Here is a 16,645-nt window from a genome sequence, read left to right on the forward strand (position 1 = left end):
GGCTGCTATAGAAATACATCTACTAGAATCAGCCGCACCTTTTTTTCTGTTTGACTGCAGACAGTGACCACAAGGTGGCGCATGCTTGCCAGAGACCAACACACAGGGACAGGGACGAAGAAGACAAACCAGGCTCCCATTATATTATTTTACTTTTATATTATTTATGGACAATATTAGAGCTGAATATGTGCCCTTAATTTCACAATTGTATTACACAACTGCATGTTTAGTCTGACAGCTGAATCACAGTCATTATTATTATTATTATTATTATTATTATTATTAATAATATTATTATTATTACTTACATTTTTGATCGTCTAGTATTTTTTTTCTGTTACACTCCCTATTGAATATGTCATACTATATACGAGCTATCAATAGAATACAATATAATATAATTTATCATTGCCCTCATTTAAGAAACTCATGGAAAACACTGTAAAAACGGCTAATAAATAACCTTACATGTATAGGCCTACATTATTTATCTGATACATTTGAAATTAGAAACTGGGGTACTCTGGGGTAGCTCAAAACAATTAAAACATTTTTTGTGAGTTTAGTGAACTTGTTGACATTTTGAATTGGGCAAACTAACAGTAACTTCATTAGACTATTTGAAAAGGCACAACAACAAAAACAGGTTAACCAACTTTATTAAAGTCGGTATATGAATTACACAAATCTTGATTAAATTGAGTCAAATTTATGTTTAATAACTTACATTAAGTCGTTCTTGTAAAAGATAAAAAATGAAAATATAACGAATTTATTTGAGCAGGATAGGTCTACATTGTAATTTAGATTGAAAAGTAATCGCGAATTGGTCAGATGTGCTAGTTTTGCTAATATTTCAGGAATGTCAGTGTAGCATATAGTGCTGTAGAACATAACACATGAACCAGCTTGGCCACATGAACTGACAGTAATGCCGCAGGGGACCCAATCAGTGAAGTCACTGGCAGCCAGAGGTGGCTGGCCCTGTTATACAAGGCACAGCTCTCGCCTCCACCCTCAGTCTGAGAAAGTCATGCGCTGAGGGAATTCACGCTACATTTACGCAGGAATCGACTTTTAATCTCCTGCTGCAGTGGTTGATTTTCCTTCAATGGCATTGTGTAAGGAAGACAGCCAGGAGGACGCACGAGAGTGTCCAGTGTGCTATGAGTGTCTGTCGGGCACAGAGAGGACCCTGAGCTGCGGACACGTATTCTGCCACGACTGTCTGGTCAAAACGCTGGTCAGCATCAACAGCAATGGAAACATCAGAGACACTATTGTTTGCCCCATCTGCCGACATCTTACATTCATCAAGAAACAACAGGAAGCGCCCGTGGCCGTCACGGCGGACAAGGATCCAGGTGAAGGACAGACCCTCGAGGTACCTCTCCCTCCGCCACCGAGACAGGTCCAGCGCGCGCGGCACGACTCCGGGGACACTTTACCAGGAGAAGTTAACTGGATTGCTCGCTGCTTTAAGGGAGTGTGTGATCGATTCCGTCGACAGAGGTTGATCAGTCCCAGCCATAATGCATCTCAGATCTTTATCATAAGCGCTCAAGGGCGACCCATGGCCGAATACGATGCACTCAGCGTTGTGATGACTGTGGTTCAACCCCGGCGCAGGCGAAGGCGCAGGATTTGCACAACTGCGCGATGCCTGCTCGTTTTACTGTCAGCATTTACTATACTGGCACTAGTGGCTGCTACTTTACCCTGGATTTTGCTGGCATAGCCCAGTGGGTGTCTGAATTATAAAGGGCCATTAGGGAACGATGAACTGACATGTATAGAAAATGGAATGACGTTTATCTTCCAGCGATGCAATGAAGTTGACTTACTGAGAAAAAATATCTTATGCATTTCAGGAAATAATAAATACAGTGAAAATGTACAATTTCTTTAATATGTTAATACTTTGGTTTGCAACAAGGTTTTAAGATGTTGTCTTTTCCTTCCCCCTTAAGGAAAAGCCAAGGAGTTTATTGGCATGCCCATGTCCTTTATGTGCATTACTAAGCAACAGTCTGAGGTAAAGTAAAGGTTAAAGCCTTGACAGCTAAGTCTTTAGTCTCGCATTCCTGTCTGTGACATGTTCTACCTGTTTTACGAGAAGCTATCATGCAGAAAATTGTAACAATGTCAAAGCACATCCAAAAGTTTGTAAATCCAAGAAGAGTGGACATTTTGAAATTATTATTTCAACAATAATCCAAAAAGGGGTTGGCTGAAAGAAATGCAATAAAAAACCTATAACCCTGCTTGTTGAAGCAGCTCAAGTCATTGTTGTGTTACCCTGTTGTTGGATACACAGTTTCCAAGCAGTAGAAACATACTGTATACTTTAGAGCTAACATCTATCCCACCTTCAGGATTATTTTTGAGTATCTTCATATGTCCTCAAAATATGAAAGATGGGGTTACATTTAGGCACCAAGACATTAGCTTGGTTTATTGATGGAGCAAAGTGTAATAGTAAAGACCTTGTTACAACAGTCAGTGTAACATGTTCACAGACTTCCTCTACTTCTTACAGTAGATGGAACAATGTCAGACATTTTTAAAAACATCACGCATTTTATATTTTAAGCATTCACTTTACACATGCTGATCAAGTGGGAAAACGCAATCTGGAGGGAGTCAGAAGTTTTGTTAGACCTCAGTAACATCCCGATCCTATACAGTGTGCGACTCCTTGTAGTGTGTATAAAGACAGTGTAAACAGAGCCACCTTTAAAAGTTCCAGTTAGAAATAATTGATGCACAAATGGCAGTCTGAAGGAGATATATAGCAGATAGAGATGAGCTGCGCCTTGCTGTAAGGAGATACACTGCTGGACTGCGGCATTAAATTACCGCCTGTAAAACAAAAATTTCTTGGAAAAAGTCTAATGTTAATTGTTTTCAAACAAATAGCTCACAATCCACGAAAATATAGTTGTCAGTATCGTCACCATCCTGACAAACATGTACACTCCTAGTTTCCTCCAGTGTGACAATCCCTCAACCGTCCTGCTGGGCCAGTCCTACAGGTTACACACCTGAAGAGGCCTCTGTTTTTCAGACTTACCCAGTTTCTCAGTGGGTGAGAGGACAATAATTATGTATTTCACTTCTAACTTTTTTTTTTGATGATATTGGCTTGCATGTCAGTGGATATATCCAAATTAACTGTAAACATTGTAAATGACTATGACTGATTTACTACAAAATATGATATTAATATTGTTGTAGCTGGTTAATGTGGAGCTCGTGTTTTTGCTACCACAAGACATATCTGGGGGGTTGAGGAAAGAAGAAAAATAATTAGATTGTAAACCAATGGTTACATTTTTCACAGAATGTTGGGTTTCAAATGTGCTTATGATATGTTTGTTTTAAGATAAAATCTTAATCTGAAAGGTAATTGGTAACTTTAGCTGTTAGAGAAATACATGGTTGAAGTATTTAGATCCTTTACTTAAATTAAAGTATAATACCACTGTGAAAATACTCCATTAGAAATTAATGTTCTGCATTCAAAAGAGTAAAAGTATAATCAGCAAAATGCATATAAAGTATGAAAAGTAAAAGTACTCATTGTGCAGTAAAAGGACGTTTTTGGATTTATACTCCTGCTACATTAATGTGTATTTTGCATTGTACTGCTGTCAATGTTTCAGTTTTTGCTAATTCTAACTCCTTTATATATTGTTGGGTGGTTTTATCTACAGCAATGCATCATATTATATTAGATCATCATTCATGTTCATGTATAGCATCAGTGAGTCAGTAAAGTCAGCAAGTTTGGAGATACATGTTTTCACTGGAAAGTGGAAGGGGAGGGAAAACTGTAATTTGCTGAAATGTAAATGTAATGAGTAAATAGTACAATATTTGCCTCTGAGATGTAGTGGAGAACTATGAAGTTGCATTACATGGAAAAGAGTACTTTTTACTTTACTTTGTACTTAAATTCCACCACTGGATTAATGTAGTGGGTTTGAGGAGTAAAAGTACAAAATCTTGTCTCCAAAATGAAGCAGAGTAAATGTGGCAGAAGACAGAAATACTCATGAAGTACACATACCTCAGAATTATAATGTACATTCTGACTATTAGTTCTGTCATCAGGGATCATCATCCGCCCAATTAAAAACAGATATTTTTTTCCAGAAGAAAACACTGAAATAAAACCAACATGAAACAGGTGAGATTATTAAAAATGTAGAGTTTAATATATATATGTATATATATATATATATATATATATTATTTCTGACATTCTGATAAGGATTGCAGGTAGGCTTCACAGTACACACTGTGTTCCACTTGATATGCTAAGCAGAGGAGGAAGGGGTGGGCATGGTGGGCTTGACAAGCGGCAGGTTTTGTTTGTACACATGTAGTGAAAGCAGAAGGAGGCAGTACATCCACAGGCAACATCCACTCCTCTACCGTATTGCTCAAAACCCCACAAAAGACCATTTATTGTGATCCACATTCTCCATCTCTACATTTCACCCCTCTTACAATCCCTAAAAAGACAGCGATTGACACAAAATGTGGATTATCAAAAGACTATCTAAGCGCATGCATGACACTTTTTCTGATTTTCCTTTTTTTTCCTCATTTAAACCCCTCCCCCCCCACACAAAATGTAAACAAATTGAGCTTTACTTTAGACCAACTTGGTGGTGAGGTGAGTTTGAAAATGGAGGTCTACAGTAATCAAAATGCTTGATAAAACTATTTAAGAGTGTACCATTTGGTGAAAAAGGTGGCTTCTGTCATGCTCTTGAAAATCGGCGTAAAGTTACTAGCATAAATTATATATGAAATTATGACTTGCGTTGTGGGGGAGGGTACAGGTGTTTTATTATTCTCAGAAGCATAACAATCAAACCTAGAATGAATATGAATGCATGCTTTTAGGTGGCTGTAATTTCCAGTTATGATGCACAAAAGCATTACAGTAATACTGCACTGCACTTATAACAATACATGCCAACAGGCCCTAACTAACCTTCATCCAAATACAAGCTCTCATTTGCCTATTAGTTATTACAAAATCAGATAGCCTATTGTTTGAAATGAGTGTCACATTCAGTCTGCACACAGAGAGAAATACCCCTGCCTCCTCGTATAAATGTATGGATCCAGCACAGAAAATAAAACCTCTAGTACACATTAATTATGCCTATAGTTCTAAAATAACGACCAGAGTGAGGGCACTTGCAATTGTTGTCAAATAATCACCACGACTATCAATATAATTATCAACGTCACCAAAATCTTCATAGAGAACACACACTGAGGCATACCATTGATCACTTTTGGAGAAAGGTTAATCTAGAATTCATTTTGTGAGAAGAAACTCACACATAAAACAAACAGAATAAATGAATTGCTTTGCAATAAAATCAATGGCTTTCTTTTCTGTAGGCTTGGGAAGGGTGACTTTGACCACTTTTTGGATTGAGGTGGATCAGTTAACACTGTAATTGCACTTTAATTGACAAAATCATAATCCTAAAACATGTTTTATGGAATTAAAAAAGTGACACTGCAGCATCTGTTATCTGATGAACTCAAACTATCTCTGATTAGTTGTCTGCGGTGAGAATAACAACAAAGGACTCCATACTTTTACATTTTTGCAGCTGATACCGCAGGTGTGCCAAATCTAATTACGCATTCGCCTTTCTAATTGATCAAGCGTATATTTTTAGTCAGTCCCACAGTATAGGTTTGGGATTACATTTATCCTCATTGTGAATTAATTAAATGGTCGGAGTGTGCTAAAATCAATCTAATTATTTACACAGGAATCTATTAAATAACTGATAAAAAAGGAAAAGCAGAAAAGATAGGGCATTGGTGTGCAACTCATTCGTGCTCGAGCATGTTTGAAGTCAACACTCGGGAGTCAGAATTAGAAAAAACACAATTGATTTCTAGCAGAAATAACCTTCTGCATTTCTGCTGCAGCACCATTGTGACCTGGTGTTAAAGTAAAACACTATGAATCTACAGTAAACTTGTTCATTGTGTGCAGGGACAAAAATAACAGCACATTTTTAATCATTACATTTTCTACACATGATAAATATCGGCACATATATTATTATTATATATATTCAAGATATGCATTTTACATATACTTTTCCTCTCAGATTTATATACATCAATTTCTGTACAGTCTTTGTATTTACACTAGGGGTCTAAGGTCACTGAACCTGAAGCACTTGAAACAAAGTTAAGAGAGAGAATCATACGAACCTAAAGGCAGTGTAGTCATCCATCCATTCTCATAAAGCTGTAACAGCACATGGGTGGTCTAAATGTACTCCAAGGACAACAACAACAGAAACACTCACGCAAAATAAAACACTGTCATTCTGAGGCCCTTGATCCGAAGCAGTCCGTTCATATTGGCTTGTCATGCAAACACATTGTGGTGCTTTCGTCAAAATGTTTTAATTTACAGTAACATTCTTCTCATACTGTGCTGGTATAAAGTGAGTTAAAGTGAGCTTACCTGTATGAAGGTAAATGTTGGATAAAGAACTACAGTTGTAATATGTGATAGAAGAGCGGAAGTAAAGACTGGGAGTGACAATAAGAAGTAAACTGCATTAAATGTTTCATCCTGCATGCAAAACCTGTCTCTACGGCTCAGCATTTTCCTAATGTGCACAAAGCTTGAATACCCTGTGAGCAATATAACAAGACTACTCTCTGTCTCTCTGTTTCACCCTGAGGATGGGCTTTGCTCCTAACTATGTCAGGCTCTGAGTTTCCCTTACCAAAAGTTGCACAACTTGTGAATATCATATTGCAATTTGATTGCATGTTCTAATAAGGCAAAACTAAATTGGAAAACTCACAGAAATACAGACCACTGCATCAAACAACAAAGATGAACAAAAGCAAAGCAAAAAACAAATAAAAAGAAAAATCTTAATGTAATAGTCATCTATATTCCAGTCTTTCCTCCTAAAGGCAACTGTTCCTCAACTATGGCATTTTGGTGTTTTTTTTTTGTAGTCACATTTATGTACTAGCGAGCGATTGTAAGATTAGTTTCTTTGCAGCCTGTAGCAGATGTGTTCGAGTTCTGGTTTCAGGTGGGCATTGGTGAGGCCAATTGGTGTTTCCATCAGGCCTTGGTGGCGACAGTTAAGAGTATGTACAGCCACAGGGGTGCTGGTAAGCTGTGATGCCTTAGGGTTCATAGGTCATAGAGTGGTGCTCTGTGGCTCCTCCTCAGGCACAGCGTCCCCCTCTGGAGAGTCTGTCACTGCCACGGACCTCCTGCAAGGGGCACCGCTGAACTCATCGATGAGGCTGTCCAGATTGACATTGATGGAGGGGATTTCATAATTGAAGATATCTAATGGTGAGCATGGTGGGAGAGGTGAGTATGATGAGCAGAATGGTGGAAATGGTGATGATGAGCAAGAAGAGGGGGAGGAGAAGAGGGCATATGATGATGATAATGAGGTGTAAAAAACGGAAGAGAGCAGAAATAATATTAATCTTTTTGAGTCTGAACTCATGGGAAGTGGCACATGACGTCTGTTATCAGTAAAATATATGTGCTTCACATTGTACACAGGGATGTTTTAAGTGTGTTGCTAGTTACACTTGAACAAGCTAGTGTGGTATGTCACAGCTTTTTGTGTCTTTTGAGACAACAACAACAGATATTTTCTCAGATAAAATACAATAACAGGTCAAAATGACTGCACAATGACACCTTACTGTACACGTTTACAACAATGGCCAGGTAAACCAACACAGAGGCAACATGATGTGTGTGGAACTCTGTGGAAAAGTGGCACCAAGACACCAAGTGGACTTGACGTAACGATGAAAGTCTAATAAGGACCGGATACAGTATTTGCTCTAAATATATTCTAATGTGCTGCTGCATTTACTGAAAGCAGAGACTGATGACTACTCCTGTGTAGGAATGAGATGGAGCGTGGCAGTGTAGTTAAAGGGAGCAGAGGTTATAAAAAGCGATGAACCTGCCAAAGGGGGAGAGGGGGTTACCTGTGGCCCCCCTGATACCGGTGGCAGGCGCGTTAGAGGGGGATGTCTGCTGGCATAGGGCTGGGAACGGGGAACGAAAGGAAGGGGACTTTAAGATGGACCTTTGTAAGCGACGGCGTCTGCAATGTGAGCGCAGTGTGGTGCACTCTGGGAAGTCCTTAAGCCATGCATTATCGGTTGAACTACAACACCATGCAAAGAGTCAATAATGCCACGGAAATAGGGAACATTTTCTGATTGAGAGCAACAGGTAGGTATGTTTGAGGCAGGCTACAGGAGACCCCAGAGGCAGCCACAGCACGAGGCCAGGCAGTGAGATGGAGCGCATGGGGCGGGGACGGTCTGGCTTACCCTAAAAGTCCCCCTCACACTTAGCCCACACTGAATCCCTGGCCTCACACAGCTGCAAGGTACACAATAGTAGCAGGGGGGGACAAGAGAATGATAAATATTGCAAAGTGACAGAATGATTGGTATATAATGACAGAACACCTCATCATCAGACATCATACTGTAGCTATAATGTGGGGTTTGTCTGGCTAGGTTTCCATGCCTGCTACGCAGAGAGAGAGAGACTGGACTGGTGTGTAAGCCTCTGACCTACCTCTGCCAAGTGGGGGTCTGGGTAACACAGATAAACAGAGAGCACATGATGAATCTAATGGCAACTTCCATACAAGCAGGACGAGCTATGCTTCTCTGATGTTTCCACACATTACCCAGAAACATCATCACATAACACAAGCAATGAATACATAGGTCAAGGAGATTTGCTCACTACGGTAGCACGAAAATGCTAATATTTACATAATTCTCAGGCATCTGTGTCTAAAAGGCAACTTTTATTAATTCAGACATTCGTTTGGGAACAGTCAATAAAGGGGAAAGGTATCTTTTATATCTACAGTGACAAGTCCTACAGAGTCCTACACTCGTCCACCGTCTCCATTGGACAGAGCCACAGCGAGTCTGAGAGAGGGCCGCTGCAGCCCCACCTGTGGTGGCGGAGGGGGAGTTGTTGCCAAGGGCTGATGTTTACCTGTAGACATGCTCTCCCCGGGAGACAGTCCATCCAGGAGGCCCTGCTCCAGGGGCTGGGGAACTGGGGCCATGGCCGGGCCAGTGAACCCTAGGGGGGCTGTGGGCGGCTGAGGAGGGGGCAGACTGGGTCTCTGCCTGGGCTTAGGGGCGGGCCGCGACTTGGTGAGCGTTCCGGTCAGGGAGGGTGGGGACGAAAGGGAGTGGGGCGCCCCCAATGGGGTCTGCCCAGGGGAGGATGGGGGCACTTGCCCTGGAGGACAGACCAGTCCATAAGGGGAGGGGGTGCTAGGAGGTGTGGGGGACAGGCTGACCGGTGACGGCTGACCTGTGGACTGGTCGGACATCCCGCAAGACTGGCTGTAAGGGACCTTGGGAGGCACAGGGGCCAACTTCTTGGAACCTGGAAACATACAACGCAGTTACATTAGTGTTAGAAATTAAAATGCATTCACTTAAACTGAAGAAAGCAGACTCAGATTGAGAAATGTGCTGACCTTTACGCAGGGTGTGTGGACTGTGCTCTGTGGAGTGCAGGGAGTGGCTACTGCTCTGAGGACTACAGCTGGGGGGGACAGTTGGACCTGCCACCTGGATGGCTTTGTGTCCAATTACAGGGGAGAGCTCTTTACTCTTCAATGAACTGAAAAAGACAGCAAGACATTAGTGTGTGAACAGCAGCAGACACAATAGGTTTGTGAACAGTATCTCATGTACATTCCCTTTGTGCCACAACAACCACTACCACCACCACCATCATCATCATCATCGCCATCATCATTTATGAGTGTTTCACTATATGTAAGTACAGTGTTACCAATATTACTACGTTTCCTCAAACCCAGATTTTATGTTAAGCAAGGCTACATCAAGGTAAGGTAAGCAAGCAAATGGTTTCAAATCTTTTTAATTAAACACCTGTTAATTAACAGTTTTAGACACAAATGGTGCACATCAGCACTTAAGTCCATAAAACGAAGACGAAAAGTTGCATTTGCAAAGATTTTGTCTTTTTCGTTGATGAAAATGTAATTGATCAATCAGGGATTCTTTTTTTTTACTCAAAAAATGAAATTAGATGGCATTGGCATGTCAATCACACTGCTTGACAAACCAGATTAGTATTTCACCATTACTGTTATATCCAGATAGATATAATAATGATGTATTAATAAAAAAAACACATTTCAGTTTTAATTAAATAAAAAAGTAAAAAAAAGCTTCCACACATGTTTTTCATAACACTAGTAAATTGGAACAATTAGTTGTTTTATATCCTGAAATATATATACAGTATAGTAGCATTTTGATAAACAAATTAAAACATTAAATTTCTTTCTTCTCCGTAGATACAGGGGCTTATAATGATCTAAGAAAAAAAATTGATGTTGAGAGACTCAACTACAGCCCAGCTGGGATCTCAACTGGACTAACAAGATTTCACACTTGATTTCTGACAAAAACACTAAACAAGGTGTACATATCTGTACCCAGCAACAAAAAGAAACAAGTAGTCTTCTCACTGTAAGATGTAAGTTTATCTGTATTTAATGTCTGCAATGTGAATATACTCAATAATATAGTATGGTTGCAAAACTCATGTGATCCAATACCCACAAAGAGCACCGATACTGTAGTACAGTAGTCACATTTTTGATTACATGACATCTTATCAACTTTAGTCCCTTTGAGCAGTCTTTCCCCAAAAATAATCCATCTGAATGGGGTGTCATGGAGCTACCAAATCACAAGAGGGAGCATTATCAAGCGAGCTTGTTCTTATCACTGTTCTTATCTGTTGTAATGATTCACACTGTCCAGTGTGGTTGTAACACCACAGACATATGAGTCAGGGAACTGTCACAGTCACTCCATACAAACTCCACACTTTGAGTCAAGCTGGAAGATGCGCAAACTGTATCAAGATATTCTATACCGTACATACAGGACATAATTGCAAACACAATTCTACATTACTAACCTTAAAATCTTTACTTCCTTCAAAATGTTTTCCTTCTGCTGGTTAGTAAAAAAAATGCTGCTGTAGAATAAATACATTCATATGCTTTTTGATAGCCATATGCAGCATTGTCCATGTATTTATTGTCTACTCAATACCAGCATGAAACCGAGCGCTATATAAGCCAGTAACATCCTTTGTTGCTAGGCAACCCCCATGAGAGGCATCCCTGGACAACCTGAATGTTACAGAATCGGAGGTATGTAATTTGAAGGGGGAGGAAAAAAAAAAAGCAAAAAGAAAATATGAGCCAGCGAGCTAGAGGAGAGGAGAGATACAGACGCCACTCTGTGATGCATCCATCGTGGCCATGGGTGTGTTGTATTTACCTAGTCAGCCTGGGGGGTCCTCTCTCTCGGGCACATGGACAGGCAGCCCACGGCGGGGGTGGGGGCGCGGACGAAGGGAGGCTAGGGGGGTTGCCAAGGGACTGGTCATGGCGGGCTAGTACCAAGGAGGTTTTGATGTAGAGTGAAGAAGCATTAATGTCTGGTGGGGGAGCATGCGACATGTCACCAGGCGGACTGTGCTTGGGGAAATGCAGACAGCTGGGTTTGGGGTTCGAATTGATGTCAAGTGACGAGGAGGAGGAGGAAGAAGAGGAGGTAGGGGGTGGGGCTGGGGGAGTGAAGCCAGACCAGCGCAGTGGGGGCGGGGGAGAGGCGGGGGGCTGGGACTCTGGACCCGGTGCCACAGGGCGAGCGCAGGGTGGGGGTTTGGGATAGAAGAGGTGGGGGGCAGTGTGGCACGAGGAGATGGGGTAAGGGGGGGGTGGCCGGTCCTCCCCTGGGGGTGGGTGGGCATGAGAGGTGTCCGGCCGATTGGGCGACACGTTGTCAGAGCTGTAGATATTAAGAGAATAGACAGCACAAAAAACAGCTCTAGTGACTGAACAGGGAGACGCATTGGAGCGATATAGGAGAAGCTGTTTTGATGATTAGGGTGTTAGTGTGTTAGTTGGTCCGTAGCCAAAAGCAGAAGAAAAAAAGAAAGAAAAAAAATTTGCATTTTAGGGTGGGCGGTGGGCACCAAGCTTAGCACACAGTCAGCTTAGTGCAAATACAAAGACAAGCACAAAAAACAGCAAAGGAAAAGAAAGTTTTGTCGCCAAAGGAAAAGAATACAGTGTGTAGGACTTCCTCTGTGATCACCTTGTGTCTGCACACTGCATGGAGCTGTGAGGATCTGTCTCTGGAGCCAAAGTGCCGGTCTGCAGTCTACAATATTATCAAGCTGAGCTGATGACTGAATATCTCCTCTCTGCTGGATATGGAAACCCTATCTGCCCGCATCCTACAGTTTATGACTTGTTTGCATTGCAGGTCCTGCAGTCAGCCCAGGGCAGTGTGAAACAGACACAAAACCCTTTCATCAGCTGAAAGAGCCACAGGAGAAGTTGGGAAAGCCAGCCAAGCCAGAAGCCACAATATCTTATGCCTGCAACACAGGCATAGGCAGCGACCATGAGGCGATTAGTCGTGTGTTTAACTATGATAATCATACCAACAAATGGTGAAAACATTCTCTGAGTGTCAAAAAGAAAAGGAAATAATTCATGACCAAAGCTAAGAAAGCCAAGCCACAACAATGGGATATTGGAAATATTAGCATGCTCGCAAAGGACTTGCAGATTGAAGCTTAGTGCCATGTAAAGAAACAAAACTTCCAAACAGTATTTGGACTAAATCCCTTCAGAATTAGAGTCTTAAAATGTCATTACCCTTTTGAAAATTTACCCACAATGACAGACACGAACCTGACAAACAACAGGGAGAACTGAAGAAATGCGGAGTGTGAGAAATCATAATAATAACAGACAGAGACATGAAGAGTTGCAAAATAATAGTATGATTGAAACAGCCAATGATCTTGATCACACAGAGCTGAGAAAGTTGATGATGACGATGGTGATGACAACAAAAATGAACAGGAGAGGATGCGTGAGGAAGAGGGGGACAGCACCTCCACTGTGACTTACCAAACCCTTTCTCCTGGTGGCGGTGTCGTGCATGGTGAAGTGGCAAATTCTCCGGGTTGCTCTGGGATGAGAGTGTCTGCGGGAGAGCCGGGGCCTTGCATTCCTGGAGGTGTGGAGGAGGTCTTGCGCACCAGCGTGGCTGAGCCCTTACGAGACACCCAGGAGGTATCCATAACCCGAACACCCATACTGGAGACAAACACATATCCATAATCATTTATGCTGATGAAGAAAGAGGTGAGTGGGGGTGGTGAGGAAAGAAGTGGGGAAAAGGGAATGATACAGTACCTTTGTATCTTCCTAATGCTGCGTTAGTAGGGGGAAGAGAGGCAAAGGGGATATGAGGTCAGAATGCAGACTTCACAACACCAGACTTAACCACTCAGTACACTGAATATGATGGGGAGATGAGAACCACAGTGACAAGGAGGTGCAGAAGAGACGTTTCAGAGGTGCACATATCTACTGAGCGCCAATTGTTTTCTCTAATTAAGCCTGTTTGGTCTAAGAAATGCACAAACACACCGACAGACGCTTTATCGTAAGCTGCTAACTACTCTAAACTGATAAAAGCTATTTTCTATCTCCCCACATTGATATTTGCTGATTATGGGATGCAGAAGATTTAGATCAACGTTTATAATATCACAGCCTTTTTCCTTTTAGTTTTATTGGGGGTATTTTGGTGAAGGCATCGGTTCTAATTCTGCCAGTGATTTTCCACCAGCTGGATGAATGACTCAGGCCAGGTGACGTGCTAGCCAGACTGTGAAGGAGGAGCTGGATGTGGGAGGATGGGAAGATAATACTGGAGAAATATTTCCTGAGAAAAAAAAGAGGTAACCAGCAGCCCTTCATCAGAGACATGTTGCCATAGAGACAATGCCACTCAAGGCAATTCAGCATCATGTATTCAAATGAGAGGCTTCTCTTGTCCTGATGAATCCTGATCATAGGAGTTGTATGTGTTGGACTTATTGCGAGTTGAGATATACGTTACAATGCTCACCTCTCTGTTGGCTATGAAGGGTCTAGAGCAATTTCTAATGTGCATGCACTCAAATATAATTATTAAATATCAGATGCCTTAGAGGAGGCGTGGGTGGAACGAGAGAGTGAGAGAGTGAGATGTGGGCAGCAGAAGGATGCACTTGGCATCATACCCATCCTTCTTGTAAAACTCCAGCATCATGTTGTCAGTGGCGACGCTCAGTGGGCGTCGGCTCTGGTCGTGCTGCTGCTTGCGATCAGATTGGTCCATGTCTGGTGAGGGCATGGAGCTGTAGTTGGAGTTGTGGTTGGTGTGGATCGGGCTGCCGTAGCTGCCTGTCAAGTTGAATTCAATCTCTGAGGGAGGAGCAGAAACACCATCATCATACAGTATAGTGATGGTATACTACATCTGTTATTACTGTTTGTGTGTGTATGTGTTAGTCTGTTTGGAATCTACCACGGGAGTTACACTATCTACCGAGATAAAATCCTGGCACAAACTGTTTTCCTTTGTATCAAACACAGTATTTTAATGGTTTATAATGTAATGCTTATTTAAAAAAGTAATAATACTCCACAGAGTAACAGTATATGAACAGGAATATAACTAGGAAATTGCTGGTCTACATCTTATTGTGACTCCACACTGTATTTGAGACGTGGTAATAGGAAGTGGCGAGCAAAGAGCAAACACAGCATGAACTGCTGCACCAAGTAACTGTAGGTGTTACATGATGCTGCAGCTTCAAACACATCGTGTTCATATACCATGATGTGTACATTACCTATGAACAGTTTGTTATGCTTCATTTATGTGTTTGTTGTGTTACAGCTGGTGTGTTTTTTGGCTTCAAGGTGCAATGTGTTGTTTATGTGAACTGACAACCATAAAGAAGAGCGATCACAAGGCATCGTCGTATTCATATAAGGTTGAGCAAAATAAAATAATAAGTATTTAGTAGCTTTGATAGATTAATTTGGTCAAAACTGGCAAAACTGTGGGTCATACCATACTATATGTATTTTTTTTTTGCCAGTTTTATATATATAAAATTCCATTATACAATTTATTGAAGATCAATAAAATAGTCATGGCGCCAAGCCTGACAACAATATTACATACATAGTATGTGATCCCCACCTCCAGGGAAGAACCAGTCAGCATGCTGGATAATGGGCTCAATGATGCCCACAATCTGTAGGGACAGCGTGGTCATCATCTCTGTCATGTTCCTGGAAAGAAAAGAAAGAACTGAACTGCCGTATGATTCTTATGTGATAAGTTTAGTTAAGGTAGTTGTGTTAAAAAATACATACGGTTCAGTGTGTGTCCAAAGCAAGTTTGGGCCGAGAACAATCGCCATGTTTCCAGGTGTCATCTTGTTTGCGTCTTGGTAGTCGCTCAGTTTGGCTAAGAATTTGGTTAGATATCTGTGGGATTTACATAGAAGAGCATATTTCATACCTTATTTATTCCTGTTAGACAGACATGTTAAAACTTGTTAAGCCACACACATCTATAACTCTACAGAGATAATGTCATGATTAATTAATAATAATTATCATTATTTTCATTATCATTATCCGCACATTATCCTTATAGCTGTACACATCCCAACCTGTGCCACCTACAGTAGGTAAAGTAGTAGCAGCAGCAGTTTAAACCTGCAGATGTAGACATGTTGATATCATCTTCTACAAGCAATTTTAATACTTGCCACTTGTATACAATAAGTTGGTACAGCTGTAAAAGTCATTGCCGACAGGTATCGACATCTAAGAAGCATCTGCATTTCAAACCTGCTGCTGCGGTTATTTCTTTTGCCTGTATGTGGTGCAGGTTGGTTCTCTTTAGAAATTATGTTTTTTGGTTTGGTTTTGTTTGTTAGCAGGATTATCAAAAAACTACAGGCCCTGTTTTCATGACTGTAGGTGGAATGATGAAGCATGGGCCAAGGAGGAACCAATTCAATTTTGGAGTGGATCCAAATCATGGGACGGACACACACTTTATGTTTTTACTGATGGAGCCTCAACGCTCTTAGAAGCTGGTCTGCACTCTCTTGAGTGCCCTTCTTGTTTTTAATCCAGTAGAGCCATATTAGAACATGGTATGTACAAACGATAGGACAGAAAATGGGGGAAAGCGACTGACCTGAAATTGTTCAAGTTGTCCGTGGGGAGTTTTTCACACACCGCCATTAATGCTTGTAGTCTCTTGTCCATATCTTGGATGCTGGAGAAATAAAACAAAAAAACAGTATGGTTTACCGTTGCTCCATTTCTTGATAAATGTCACCATTATTCATTCTGGCAGTTAAGACCCCTCTTTTTAAAGACTTTGGACTATTTTTTGTTTTTCAACGAGGCCAATGGCATAATTGAAGAAAATGCATTTAAGAAGAAAACAGCAACTCACTTTGAGGCCTGAATCCATTCATCATAAAGTTCAGTGGTCATCAGTGGCTCGGGAAGCTCACGGAGGTATGACTTTAGAGCCCCTTTGGGTGAGAAAAACAGGGAGAGAGTAAAAAAATGGTTCGCTCTTAGGAGAGGAGGGTTGTTTTCTC

General features: G+C 41.3%; 2 protein-coding genes across 6 annotated transcripts in view; one reads left to right on the forward strand and one right to left on the reverse strand.

Moving 5' to 3' along the window:
* The first annotated feature begins 1,078 nt into the window (after positions 1-1,078).
* Positions 1,079-2,327, forward strand: LOC137878184 (RING finger protein 222). The gene has a single exon (XM_068718362.1). The coding sequence runs from the start codon at positions 1,115-1,117 to the stop codon at positions 1,739-1,741; it is 627 nt and encodes a 208-aa protein (XP_068574463.1). The 5' UTR covers positions 1,079-1,114; the 3' UTR covers positions 1,742-2,327.
* Positions 2,328-4,196: 1,869 nt separating this feature from the next.
* Positions 4,197-16,645, reverse strand: part of arhgap44a (Rho GTPase activating protein 44a) — a 28,169-nt gene continuing 15,720 nt past the window's right edge. Inside the window, exons 12-23 of one of the 5 annotated variants that reach the window (XM_068718477.1) lie at positions 16,495-16,576; positions 16,231-16,311; positions 15,393-15,506; positions 15,217-15,308; positions 14,246-14,429; positions 13,371-13,388; positions 13,083-13,271; positions 11,434-11,946; positions 9,582-9,727; positions 9,086-9,487; positions 8,398-8,449; positions 7,293-7,381 (exon numbers count right to left, since the gene is read on the reverse strand). In XM_068718477.1, coding sequence (XP_068574578.1) covers positions 8,442-8,449; positions 9,086-9,487; positions 9,582-9,727; positions 11,434-11,946; positions 13,083-13,271; positions 13,371-13,388; positions 14,246-14,429; positions 15,217-15,308; positions 15,393-15,506; positions 16,231-16,311; positions 16,495-16,576 — 1,829 coding nt within the window. In that variant the 3' untranslated portion in view covers positions 7,293-7,381; positions 8,398-8,441. Of the gene's footprint in view, positions 7,382-8,397; positions 8,450-8,867; positions 9,488-9,581; positions 9,728-11,433; positions 11,947-13,082; positions 13,272-13,370; positions 13,389-14,245; positions 14,430-15,216; positions 15,309-15,392; positions 15,507-16,230; positions 16,312-16,494; positions 16,577-16,645 lie in introns of those variants that run through there. The other 4 variants (XM_068718475.1, XM_068718476.1, XM_068718478.1 and 1 more) reach the window with 4 other exon arrangements.

This window comes from Cebidichthys violaceus, unplaced genomic scaffold (genome assembly GCF_023349555.1).
Source record: "Cebidichthys violaceus isolate CVI_PGR_0920_01 unplaced genomic scaffold, fCebVio1.0.p SCAF_23, whole genome shotgun sequence".
Lineage (NCBI taxonomy): Eukaryota > Metazoa > Chordata > Actinopteri > Perciformes > Stichaeidae > Cebidichthys > Cebidichthys violaceus.